At 48.3% G+C, this 13,176-nt stretch overlaps 5 protein-coding genes across 5 annotated transcripts; 2 read left to right on the forward strand and 3 right to left on the reverse strand.

Annotated features, from left to right (window-relative positions):
• Positions 1-1,122: 1,122 nt before the first annotated feature.
• Positions 1,123-2,503, reverse strand: N7446_014135 (TauD/TfdA dioxygenase family protein; the record flags this gene model as incomplete). Its single annotated transcript, XM_058522874.1, has 5 exons — positions 1,123-1,257; positions 1,323-1,496; positions 1,554-1,798; positions 1,906-2,185; positions 2,282-2,503. The coding sequence occupies 5 exons, from the start codon at positions 2,501-2,503 to the stop codon at positions 1,123-1,125; spliced, it is 1,056 nt and encodes a 351-aa protein (XP_058364825.1).
• A 546-nt stretch (positions 2,504-3,049) lies between these two features.
• N7446_014136 (uncharacterized protein) lies at positions 3,050-4,905 on the forward strand (the record flags this gene model as incomplete). The annotated part of the gene is made up of 7 exons (XM_058522875.1): positions 3,050-3,307; positions 3,367-3,504; positions 3,564-3,742; positions 3,800-4,185; positions 4,234-4,554; positions 4,602-4,825; positions 4,879-4,905. 7 exons carry the CDS (start codon positions 3,050-3,052, stop codon positions 4,903-4,905), a joined length of 1,533 nt encoding a protein of 510 aa, XP_058364826.1.
• Positions 4,906-5,582: 677 nt separating this feature from the next.
• On the reverse strand, positions 5,583-8,329 carry N7446_014137 (fungal specific transcription factor domain-containing protein; the record flags this gene model as incomplete). The annotated part of the gene is made up of 8 exons (XM_058522876.1): positions 5,583-5,864; positions 5,958-6,434; positions 6,509-6,533; positions 6,599-6,844; positions 6,897-6,947; positions 7,013-7,328; positions 7,417-7,993; positions 8,087-8,329. 8 exons carry the CDS (start codon positions 8,327-8,329, stop codon positions 5,583-5,585), a joined length of 2,217 nt encoding a protein of 738 aa, XP_058364827.1.
• Positions 8,330-9,928: 1,599 nt separating this feature from the next.
• On the forward strand, positions 9,929-11,268 carry N7446_014138 (uncharacterized protein; the record flags this gene model as incomplete). Its single annotated transcript, XM_058522877.1, has 2 exons — positions 9,929-10,647; positions 10,686-11,268. The coding sequence occupies 2 exons, from the start codon at positions 9,929-9,931 to the stop codon at positions 11,266-11,268; spliced, it is 1,302 nt and encodes a 433-aa protein (XP_058364828.1).
• An 812-nt stretch (positions 11,269-12,080) lies between these two features.
• N7446_014139 (HpcH/HpaI aldolase family protein) lies at positions 12,081-13,092 on the reverse strand (the record flags this gene model as incomplete). The annotated part of the gene is given in 4 exon segments (XM_058522878.1): positions 12,081-12,355; positions 12,428-12,669; positions 12,702-12,952; positions 12,964-13,092. 4 exon segments carry the CDS (start codon positions 13,090-13,092, stop codon positions 12,081-12,083), a joined length of 897 nt encoding a protein of 298 aa, XP_058364829.1.
• Positions 13,093-13,176: the final 84 nt, after the last annotated feature.

A 13,176-nucleotide genomic window follows, 5' to 3' on the forward strand; every position in this document is an offset into this window, starting at 1 on the left:
AATAGTTGCATACCACAGGTTTCCGCAGGATATAAACGAAAGCTTGACGCAATGACAGCATTCCTACATGTACCAGGCAAAGTCCCTTCCTTTTCTTCGCTATGACCCGGTTAGTAATTTATCATTAGTTCAGATCCCGACCATTGTTCTTGACCACTCCGCCCGACCGCTCTGCTTGACCACTCTGCTTGACCACTTGGTTTAACCACCTTGCTAACCGCTCTCCTTAACCGCTCCGTTTAACCACTCTGTTTAGCCACTCTGCTTAACTACTCTGCTTAACTACCACAATAACCAATGAGACCACCACCACGTGATCCTGCAAGTAGTAGAAAGGTCGACAGTCGACATGTAGAACAGTTCTACTGTTCTACTTTCTACTATTCTACCATGGAAGGACTCAGGATATATAAGGACATTCATTCATGTATCTAGTTTAGTTCTTCGTGTTCAATCATACATTGTTACTTGTGTCTACTGTTCAGAACCTTTGGTGACTCGTACAACTTGATTATAACTTGACAACACTACGACCAGACCAATACTCCGGTATAGATCTGTTCGGCGCTCTATCTGGCATCGCTCCTCGATACCCTCAAAAGGACTTAGTCCGTATAAGGCCTGTCAGGCAACGGTACGGTTGAGAGACAGATCGTTGACGTTAGAAGCACAGAAGCATCAGGCAAGTATAACCCAGGAATCTTCTAACATAGCGACGACCCGCTAGTCGTGCGTAACACGAGTGCTGGAAACCTGACTTACACGATTCGCGCTTCCAGATGCAAGTGCGAACGCGCATAATATCCTCCCCGAGATGGAATTTGTCCGAACCAGGGCCGATGTAGGTAATGCAGGGTGGGGCAGGCACGGGATTGTAGGGAAGGATGCTATGGAATTACTGCCCAGGTCTGGGACTCTTGAAGACTTTGTTTTTATTTTGCTTATACTCGATATTGTACACCTTCAAAGTTCCTGTCAGATCCAGAAGTCGACTCTGCCAATCATTCCATATCGACGGCTTCAGGATCGTTAGGGTATCAAGTGCATCGAGATAGAAGAGGACGAATCATGTTCTGGTTCAGATCGGCTTGGCCAATTGACTGTCTAATTAACGCAACGTAGCTACTTTGCGTACTTGTCCTCGTCCGTGGGCGGGGTGTATGTGGCCTGGGTTGGAACGCCAGCAAGCGCAGTAATTCGGATAAAGTGACGACGGTACTCCAGATTGTCCAATGTTGCCGAATGAACGCATACGCGCTAGCGAAATGGTCAACAACTTCTCTTGAGCATAAACGGAGAAACGCAAGCCAGCAGCTGCTCACCTGGTCCCATACGCAAACGTCGCCCTCGTTCCACTTATACCTCGCGTGAAAGTCTGCGCCCTTAGTAATATGGTCACTAAGAAACTTGAGCAGGTACTCGCTCTCCTCATGCCTCAACCCTTCGAAGTGGGTTATCCGCTCGGGGTTAATGTAAAGGGATTTATACCCAGTGGCCTACGTGGCTGTTAGCCGAACACACTCGTAGGAAATGATCTCAAGTGTTATACTCACCGGTTGCTCATAAACAACAGGATGCACAGACTCAACATCCTTTCGTCTGTTTGCACCTCCCACCCTTGCTGCCTTGCCTGTCATGACCTTCGACGAGTGAACGGCTCTGAGACCGCATAAGAACTGCTTCATTGGCGGACTGAGGCGTTCATATGCCTCAACAAGGCTTCCAACCAGCGTGTCGCCGCCTGACGGAGCGTCACTTTGCATACAGCAGAAGAAGGTGATTCCTGGGGGTTGGCGCTCTTGGGTTTGATCAATGTGCCAAATAGCTCGGGATAGTCGATTGGGCCACCAATGTTTCTTTTTTTTTTCTTAGTCAACCATGCTCTGCACTAGAGATAAAGCTCACCTACCCTAACAGTGTTCACGTTATCCTGGTAAACAACAGAGATTTCAGTCGAGTCACGAGGTCGCGGCTGGACAGCGTGCTGGTGTAGCTGCCCATAATATCGGACCATTTCTAGCTTCTTCTGCAAAGAAGTGTCTCGAAAAGTCTGCTTGACATTGTCGTCGCTAGCAAAGAAGACAATTCCTTTCTTAGCTGCAAGAAGGGCAAGCTGGTCCTGGCCAGCCTTGTCAAGTGAGGCTAGGTCAAGTCCAGTCACCCGGACACCAATGTAAGGCGTGAGCTATTCCATTGCATCCCCGTCAGTAGTAGTCCTGCTCTCGAAAAGTATACGAGAATACGAGATTGAGAGTATTAAAAACAAGCGGGGACTTCGTACCTCCTCCACCTTAACATGATCGTTAAAGAACACGGGCATTTCGGGGTCGGCATCTAATGCCCGGTCATAATACTCGAAAGGCTCAGGCTCCGGGAAAATTTCATCCGGATCATTGTAAGGAGAGTACTCAGGGTATTTGAGTCCATCGGAATTGACCCTGGTTGTCTGTTTCTTGTCCACAGGGGAAGCTCCCTTGGCCTCGAAAGTTGTGATGGTGGCCATCTTGACTCTTTTCTGGATTGGAGATAGAATAAATTGCTTTTGATGTTTATTCAGTAGTTGGAACAAATTATTGCTGTAGGAATGGTCGAGGGTACTCGAAGCAATATATGCCTGCTCCCAATACGATTACATAATCGCCATCCAACTGCCAGTTCCACCGCGGAAGACCATATCCGCGGAATTTAAAAACACGGTAATATAAAGTTGAATCGGCATGGTGCGCCACGTACGAGCGAAAGCTAGTTTGTGGATGATGTGCGTCCTACTCAGAGTTCCCTTTTTATTGCCGCCAACCAGAGAAGTTCGCGGATTTCTCCCGGACCTTTCTTTCGTCTTCGCCTTCTCTAGGAGGATATTGGACAACCACGGCTTATCAGCCATCTGGACCTTTGAAGGCGCTCGAGGTGAGGGGTAGCGCAACTCAAAATCACATATAAATTATCTATCTTTTCTACACAAAAAAGCTCGCACACTCTGCTTATATAGAGCTCACTGAAGTGAGATCTAGGCTTGAGCATCATACAAACCCACAACGCCTATCTTGCCATGTCCCAGAAACTTGAAAACGACGACATCAAGAGTGGCCCTGGATGCCTCGCTTTAGACGATGATATGGTCGCCTCCAGCATCAAGAATGGAGACATCGCCCTCAATCTAGCGGCTGAGCTTGATTCTGGCTACCAAGCCTCTCCCGAAGTGGAGCGAAGAGTTCGACGGAAGATCGACTTCATCCTTCTGCCCCTCATTTCGTGCACAGCTACCTTGTCTTTTCTTGATAAGGTATCCAACAACTATGCTAACAACGTGGGTTTGGATCCGATTTTACCGCCTCCTAGTGGCATTCCTGATGATATCCCTCATAGTACGGCCTTTCTACTGCCCTCAACATGCACGGTGAGCAGTTCTCATGGAGCGCGTCCGTCTTCTATTTCTCCTTCCTGGTCTGGCAACCAGTTGTCTCCTATATGAACCAGCACTTTCCTCTAGGCAAAGTCGTCTCTGTAAGTGAAACTTGGAGGCTATTTAGGCTTGATGATGTGGGCTTATGGGATATATATAGATCAACTGCATTTGTTGGGGCCTCATCTTGCTGGGGCAGGGCTTTGTCAAGAACTATACTGGTTTTGTTGTTCTTCGATTCTTCCAAGGTATCTTCGAGGCCTGTGTCCTGCCAACTTTTTTCTTGATGTGCCCGATCTGGTGGACAAGGGAAGAGCAGTCCTTACGAGCGGCATTTTTGTGAGATAGCTCTTAATGCTGCGGAATTTTACGTCAGGAACTAATCCCTATGGCCAGGTTCAACTCCGTCGCCGGGATTCTCGGCGGGCTATTTGCCTATGGCATCGGTCAATGGCACCTGCAACCTGACATCCACCTCTATCAATATCTCTATATCACATATGGCGCGTTCACTACAGCGTGGGGTATTTTGCTCCTTGTCGCCCTCCCTGACTCCCCTGTCACCGCCTGGTTCCTTAACCACGAGGAGCGACTTGCCGCTGTCGCCCGTGTCAGGCGGAACCAAACCGGCATGGTCAACCGTAAGTTCAAAAGGGACCAAGTGCTTGAGACGATACTTGACCCCAAAACATGGTTCTATATCCTCTTCACTTTCGTCTCCAACGTTGTCAATGGAGGTCTCAATGCCTTCTCTACTGCTATCATTAAGGGATTCGGCTTTAGTGAGTTCTATACCTCATCTTAATTATATTGTCTGACAGCTGTCCCAGGCACTGTGAACACGACACTATTGTTGGTGCCATGGGGCTTCGTTGCTACGTTGACGAACATAATCATCGGTCTCTGTATCTCTTACACAACTGGCAAACGTCTCTTCTACATGTCCGGCGTTATTCTCATCCCCATGATCGGAACTATCATCCAATTCTCCCTCCCTCACGCCGCAAGAGGGATATTGCTCTTTGGATACTACCTTACTGGTGCATACAATGCCCCCTATGTCATGCTGCTGGCCCTGGTTGGCTCTAACACAGCCGGAACGACGAAAAAGGTCGTCACAAGTGGAGTGGTTTGGACAGCCTATTGTGCTGGTGAGTTTACTCCAAATTTGGCGCCTGTCTCTCTAACATGGGCATAGGCAATATTGCCGGACCATTCTTCTTTCCCCAGCAGGATGGACCGCGTTACCATCTGGGTACCGGTGTGCTTTTAGGCAGCTTCGTTCTGCAGTGCCTCATGGCGCTCGGATTCCGTTTGTATCTGCGCTGGCTCAACAAGCAGAAAGAAAGTGAGGACACGGGTTCGCAGGGCGACCAGGAGGATAGCGCAGCACATGCCTTTGCGGATTTAACCGACAAGCAGGTTGGTCATAGTATCCATTCTGATTATCCAAGCCTAACTCTGACGGTGCGCAGAACCAGCTTTTCAGATACACGTACTGATAACGGACAGTGGAGAGGAAGCTTGAGATTTACTTTATTATTGTTGCAAGCTCATGAGGACAAGAGGCCTTGAGATGAGTCCAGACAGGCAGATTTTGAGTGATACTCTGTACGCCGTCTGACCAATTTTCTTAATTCGACAGTGTTCATTGATATATTCTTCGATGATGCCTATCCTAGGTAGAATAATACTCGCTCAATACTAATCCGAACTATCAAGGTAGTTTGATGAATGCTAGGATACTATGAGAGAGAAGAGTAAGGAAGAGGCGTAATTGTCAATAAATCCCTCGAGCTGCGGCGATTTAAGATCTTCTTGTCAACTTCCCCTAACCTTGGACCATGTTGAATAGCGTCGCTCAGGTCCCAATAGTCGTCGTTTGGGGAAAGCTCGTAGCTCACGGAATGACCGGTCATTATGATTCCGAAGAACGGCTGGCGGATTTCCTGCCAGCACCAAATGAGAGCCGACAATTGTAGTGTATGTACACATGCAGTAAATCTGGACCGCGCACCTCGTTTACAGCCGTAGCTCGCAATGCTTTGGAGACTTCCCACCGACTGTCATGGGGCGCAATTATTGATAGGAAAGCATCTAGAATAGATATACGCACATGAATCACATAAATGTGGGAGTATCTCATTTTGATGCCGACAACCTATTCAAAAGAACTACGCTAAATCCCCGTCATACCATTAGGCGCAAAAGTACCCCATCCCGGCGGCCTGCCGTCACCCATTTCAACATTAAAGGGATTGCTAGTCCAATAGTCCGGAGCCACAATGTTATTGGCTATTAACATATCGAACAGTGATTGCCCATGCAATGGGGAGAGGCTAGAGGTGTAAGAATGGTCTGCCCACCAGTCGGGCTGCAGCATCCATGAGGTATCTTCGATAGCGGCATCGTGTGTGGCATGATATTGTTGAGCTGTCGGAACGCCAGAGCCTTCAACTTGCTATACATATAGCGTCAGTGTAGCCCTGGCATTCAAAAAAAAAAAAAAAAAAAAAAAAAAAAAAAAAGGAACAAAAGGAGCGGTAGCACAAACCACGGAGCTCGGAGTCATCGAAAGAGTGTCTCCGTTGGAGGGGATACCAGACGAGGAGCATGTGGCTGGATCCACCGGAGGAGGAACCCAACCTAGCCGCTGAAGCTGCTGGACCACCTCAGGCTTTTGTCGAATCATTTCTTGGATGTCGATCGTTCGAGACATCGACGGCGATGAACTTCCATTGACCCTCCCGGAGTTCTTCGATTCACTAATCGGGCCCGGAATTTCGTTCAGGCTGATCAACTTATTACAGCATTCCTGCAGTAATCGCTTCATCACATCTGCACTCTGTGCGGCGCACTGCCATGTCTGACCCATCGATTGTAAGAGGTCGATGTATCTCTTCACTAAGTCGACATCAAGATCCGCTTTCTGGTTGTTGGCTGCACTGGGCAAGTGAACGGTTCCAGCAGTGAATATAAATTGGGTCATGGAGACAGGAGCACATCGAAGTCCGTAAGTCCTGTCGAATACCTAGGAATTCGGTTCTTAGGTTAAAGACACAGGGGAAGAAAAGCAAAGCTCGCAGTATTACACCGTTGACTTACCTCAGCGAGATGCAAAACCTTGACACTGTAAACAGCCAAGTAATCAGTATATGACATGAATCCCACCATTCCGGGAGGAAACTGACTTACGCGGCTTGATTGCACTTCTCAGTAGCGGTCGTCAGAATATCAGAGTTGTGCGTCTTAGATATTGGTCTCCGACGCTGTGGCGTGCCGCAAGAATCTGGTCGGTTAAGCAGAATGATTGCAAAATGAAACATTATATTCATGACCAGAACATGAGGCAGTATCGATAGTACGCCCTGGCCCCGAAGCATGGATGAGCTGACGCGAAGCTGCTCGGGAAGCTCTTCATTCCACTTTTCCAACAAAACACTGCCCAGACAATTAGCGGAAATATAATGACTGGACTTCCTGAATCGCTCACCAAAGGTCGTATCTGTTGTTCCGTATCTTGCCGGAGGTTCGGGTAGAGTAGCTTTCACACAAATGAGCCATGTAAACGTCATGATTCTTGATATAATTCGAATGCCGGAGACTTACATATGAGTCAAGGTAAGCTCAATAATCCTTGCAAGCTTGCAGGTCCAAGCCAACGTCGACGCTACCCAGGAGCTTCGAACTGGCTCAGACTCAGAATCATCCAAGCCGTGCCAAGGCCTTGCATCCTCCTCTTTATCGATCGGGCATAACACCATATGCCAGTTGGACAGGTTGGGAGCAGGTGCACGACCGACATAGGTCGACCATAGCTTGTCTTGGATGTAGACGTTGTTCCAGATTCGGTCACGAGAACGCTTGGTCTCCGGACTTATGAGGCCCTTATCGACCCAAGAGGAGACATCAGTACTGAGGCCAACTGAGTTTTTCTTTGATTAGCCAAAGCCTATACTGCAATCCACAATTCTTGAATCCCAGTGCGTGAAAGTGGGATGAGAGTTACTCACGAATCCGAGTCAATCTCATGCCGGTCCCCGAGTAGATATATCCCAGACTCTGCCTAGCATGTCCTGCATGATGCGATCCCAACAACATCAGTCCAACCACTGCACTCAACTTGGCACTCTCAATTTCTTCCTCAAAGAATGTAGCGGCATTTCTTGCAAAAGAGTCGGAAACACGTCCTCGATCGAAACTAGGCCCCTCGTTCAAGTACATGACTCCGATGGCAAGGATGGCGAAATGTAGGAGCGGGCTATAATGATCTGTGCGGAGTTCGTTTCTTACAAACGCACTCGCTTCTGTAGGAACGGTACCCATATCGTCTCTGAAGCGCTTTTCGTCCACCCACCAGCACCAAGGGTTGAAGAAGGCGAAGAACGCGCGAAGCGCTTTTAGATGCATTGCCTTGTCAAACGTTTCTTGCAAGCCTGACAGTGCGAGCTTTCCAGAATGCGTGGTGATGGTTGTAGAAGAGGACGTTCTAGGCTTTTCAGGACTAGTGGACGAGTTTTCGGTTGCGGGAAGATGTTTGAACATTGACGTCGGTCCGTACTCCCGAACTTCCCCAGTAATATTATCAATCTAGGAACGTATAAGGATAATAATCCTGGCCAAAAGATATAGAGATAGAGCACAAGCTAGGCTTGTATCAAAAGAGAAAGGAGAGACACATACCTGGAGATGCTCGACGGGTCTGTGAGATAACTCGCGGTCAGGCTGTGGTTCGGATGCTAAGCGGCAGGGCCGATCTCGTTCTCCATCCTCCAGTTCTTCTTCAATTTCTCCTGCCTCCTCCTTTTGGCTTTCCCATAACCCTTCCAGCCAGGCTACACGATTCTCAAGTGCAGCCACGTAGGCCTTGGATACTGGTCGTCGTCGGTCTTGGGCGGCGTCGTATGTGCATTCGGTATTACACATCACACAGGGAGCTTATCGCACACAAAATCAATGAGAGACGTCACAATATGTAAGGAAACGGGCGGAAACTTCTAACCACATGTAGGCCGCGCGCCATTACACCGGGTCTTCCTGTTCATAGGCAATTAGCGTAGAACGTGGCAACGACGCGAGTAGTAAGAAATACTTTCGGCGGCAAGGGTTACAGGCCCTAGTGATGTGCTTGGTCCTCTTTCTCTTCCTAGCATTGCCGGACTCAGATTCCTCGTACCGACAATGAAAGTTAGTATTATCGCTCATGTTGCAATTTTGTGGTTTTGCGAGCACAATTATGGAGGGAACAAAAAGCGAGCGACTGAACGCTGTGAGATTCCTGGATCACGCGCAGGTCACGAGATAGTAATCGACCTAAATGAACCAGCTCCGTGGAAACCTTAAATTACGATAGGTAAGCGGGGATTTCGTGTGTGGTGGCCCAATCATTGTGGATCTTCTATGTCATGAATCATTTCCAACTAAATTTATTACAGCAGCAGCAAAATGGAAAGGCGGGGCGAACCTTGCGCCCAAAGCGCTATGTACGGGTTGCAAACTATCAGCCATCTTATGAACCAACCGCCAAACGACCTTTTCGGGGCCTTCGATTCTCACATTCGGGACCTAACTTGTATCCACTTTGAAGAACGAAAGCCGAAAATAGTGTCTCAGTCAGCGGCGAAATCGAATGCTGGAAGGGCGAGTGGTGATTAGGTATCTGTCTGTGCGGATTGGCGTTTGGGTTTGAGTAATTCCTATAACCTTTTATCCTTCTTTAATTCATTTTGATTTATCCACTCTCAGAGGCAATATGTTGCAGCAGAGTCCCCACCAAATCGAAAGCAACCACGATATCATCTGGAAAGATCACGGGTCGAGGGCTTACTGGAGACGGATGACCAAGAAATCCTTATCCTTTCTAAAACTATACGGGAACGGGAGCAAAAACGTACTCTATTATCTATGGCTATCAAATGAGCGCCTGGTAAGCGACAAATCAGCCTCCGCACCGGAAAACAAATTCCATTAGCATCTAAGCTGACATTCACTTCCGCTGTCTCGTAGGCTCGCACGCTGCAACGATGATCATGAAAGAGCCGGAATTAGATTTTCCGACATGAAACGGAGCCCGTACCCCGAACAGCGGCGGGCCAGCTTCAGAACCCGGAAAATGAAATTCCGGTATCATCTACGATGGCATTCACGTTGGCCGTCTCGTTAGCTTGCTGCTCTATCGTTGAGTAGATACTTCTCCCAATTTAGATCGTCCAATAAGAAATTAGAAATCTGCTCCATAACATGCATAACGGATACGAAATTTACTGTTCATCAAAGACTGCCAAGGCGTGATTTTGGAGGGGATTGGTGACAAGGGTCTAGGTTCAACGACTGGCGTAATTGTATCCTCACACGTTATAGGCAGAACAGTTATAAAACGTTAACTCCCTACCCTATCTGATTGGAGATCGTAACCAGCACTATTGATTACGGCTACTCCTTCTCTGCAGCACATCGAGCTTTCGGCTTCTCATCTCTTGGAATAGTTCTGAACTTGAGTGAACGCTGTATTCAGGGCATACCATCATGGGAAGTGACTCGACCGTGTCCAGTCAGTTGATTTCACGCATTGGGCAGTTTCGAGATGGGGATTGGGACACGGCTGTTCGGCGTCGGACGGAGCTATGTCTTATTGATAGTCTTGCCTGCTACTCAGCTGGTCGCTCGCTAAAACACTTTGCGCCAAGTGCGATCGTGGCCAGCCAGCTGCTCGGAACGAATTCTGACGGATCAGAGCTTTCACCATTTGTCATGGCATATCTGTATGGTCAAGCCGCCAATTCGCTGGATTATGACGATACGCTCATGGGTCATCCAGGCGCCGCGACCATCGGTGCTATATTGGCTCTTGCGTCACATGAACGCTTGTCAACAGACAGACTATTACGCGGAATCGCTGCAGGATATGAGATTCAGTGGCTTCTGAGTGTCGCAGCAGCTCCATCATATGAACGGGCAGCGCTTGTCCGGTCTGTTGGCGTATGGGACACCGTTGCAGCAAGTATTGGTGTATCTGTCTCTTTAGGCCTTGAAGACTCTATGATAGAGCGAGTGATAGGGGTCGCCGTATCCCACTCAGTGTTGCCCTATACGGCGAAGTGGTACACCAGGCCTATTCCAGCTCTGAAAAATAACCTGGGGTGGGCTGCTGCGGGTGCCGTGATGTCTACATGTCTAGCGCGTGCAGGACAAACAGGAGTTATGAATGCGCTTGATGGCGAAACAGGGATGTGGCGGATGGCTGGGTCAGATCGTTGGAACTTGGATCAACTTTTTTTGAGAGGCCAGCCGTGCTGCGGGTCGGCTTCAAGCACTTCCCGGCATGCTGGCATCTTCAGGAATACTTAAAAACCGTTTCGAAGCTCCTGGAGATGATGGCACCGAAAGATGACGTTGTCGAGATCATCGTCGCTGGCCCTGAGGAAATCAAGAAATTCTGTCAACGCGATATCTCTGGTTCGGCTGACATTGCATTCAGCCTACCTGCTACTTTCAGCCTGTTGATATCACGGGTAGAGCCCGGTCCACTCTGGGACTCTTTTGGCAACGGAGATGATGCCTTGCGTTATGCAGAAACGTTCCGTTATGAGGAATCAGAGGATAGGGCCATAACCCTGCGTACGCGGCGTGGTTCCGAAATGAAGGCTGTGGTTAATGTGTGTGGTCATTATCATTTTGATAAGGCCTCTTGGGGCTTGGATGAAGACGGTGTTCTTGCTAAACACGCACGTCTAACTGACACCACACTACGCACGGAGACAGCAGCCGCCCTCGCAGCTCGGAATTCTTCGGAAAGTAGCGTGCCAGACCGTCTCTATCGTGCGATGAGGAACGATATGGCAATCAAGCATCACGAGAGCAATTAGTCGGCCGCGAACATTTCCGGTCTACGAACGAGACCTGGTGTCGACTAGCCAAGAGTGTACTGCACTTAAGGTCGACGACTTAAGTCCCTTGGACCTATTCACGATCCGACTGTTGGCACAATCACGCCTTTTCCTAGTTGTTTCAATTGGACTCGAGGGAGTTGTGGCGGCTTAGCATGGCTCTGTGGCAAAATCAATTAATTTTAAGTCTTTTTACTATATATGACTCCGGTCGCGAGAATGTAATTACGGATGGACGATGGCAGCAAGCACCACGCCAATTGACCGATGCCCATATCAGCTTTCTATATTAATTTTTCCAATTTCTCTCTCTCTACAAAATTTCCTTATTTTCTCTTCAACCTTGTTGATCCAGGTTCGTCTACGGCTTGTTTAGTTGATAGAACACGCTAGATTTTCAAACATCTTTCTCAAGTATGCACAAGAATATGCAAATACGGATGTTTAGGGCATACGGTGGTGTTCCAAAAATGTGAAACCCTTTACCTACCGCTTAAGCGGGTAACCGGTTTCAGACTACGGAACACGACTGTACCAAGCAAGATGGCTATAGTAATCCCATTGATTTTGGTCCAGCTCCATCTAATCTGACCAGTATATTTCATCATAGTTACCTTACTCTTTGAACAATCTTTGCAGCACTGGAATGTACTTGACTTTGTTAATTACTCCAACGCAACGAATAACTGAAATTATTAAGGAACGAGGCCGTTAAACAGCTTCAATGATTTAGCAAAGTTTAACTTAGCTCCGTAAACGTGAGCTAATGCAGTGTCCGCTTGGAAGAGACTTTAAGAGGTTGTCTCTGCATCCTTAACAGCAGCTGTCAAAACATCCCTTAATGCCCAAGCATCCAAGCCAACCCCAATCATCTGGATCCCTTTAGACATCATTTCCCGAACTCCATCTGTAGAAGGGCGTATACGACCTCCCTGCCATTTCCCCGCAGCTTTGGCCAGGTATGTGATACGTTGAATCGCGTCAACCACCTCTCCTGGTGGGTTATGTTGTGTGAGCGGATAGCCCATCGACAGACACATGTCGGTCTCTCCCGTCATTTTAATGTCTTAGAAGTGAGTAAAGGTTAGCCACGCATGGAAGATTTTCCTACCTGTAAGAAGACGCAAGTGACCCTTACCGATCCCCTTGGTATTGATAATTTCCTCTGCGTTCTGGAAGCCTCTTTGTGTCTCAATCATGATTGCTACAACGATCTCATCATTTGCCTTTGTGAGATACTCGTCGTCAGATGACCAGCCAAAGGCGTCTCGCGAGTAAGTCGATCCGAACCCACGAATCCCCTGCGGTGGAAACCGAGCAGCAGCGGCAATAGCGGCAGCTTCCTCCTGCGTATCCAGTGGGAGACAGCCCTCGGTCAGCCTTTGTATAAGAGAATGAGGATTATTACCAACTGGGTTTCACTGACTGGTGTCGAAACCATTGGAATGACAATACCGTGAGCCCCAGCGTCTAGCGCCCTCTTGATAAGCCACCCCTCACATGATGGCAGCCGGACTATGGGTGACACGCCGAAGGGAGCTATCGAGTGGATGGCTGTGTGCATCTCGGTATCGGACATACCCCCGTGCTCTAAATCTACCAACACATACTTTTTCCAATCAAATGTTATTGCATATCCCTTCCTTTCACCGCCAGATATGAACTGAAACTCACAGTAAGTCCTGGTATGCCAGCAATTACACGCGCAACGTGTGCGGAAGGCATGACCATCTGGACACCCAATGCGTAACGTCCCTCTTCCAAGGCGTTCCGTAATGGACTTCCGTTAATATTTGCGGGCATGACGTAGCGAAGACGATAAATAAAATCCGTGGCAGTCTGACGCTGGCTATGTACTATAGGTAGTGCCCGAATGCTGAGCACTTC

Source organism: Penicillium canescens (assembly GCF_028828765.1).
Source record: "Penicillium canescens strain IBT 15451 chromosome Unknown utg000013l_segment0_segment0, whole genome shotgun sequence".
Taxonomy (NCBI): domain Eukaryota; kingdom Fungi; phylum Ascomycota; class Eurotiomycetes; order Eurotiales; family Aspergillaceae; genus Penicillium; species Penicillium canescens.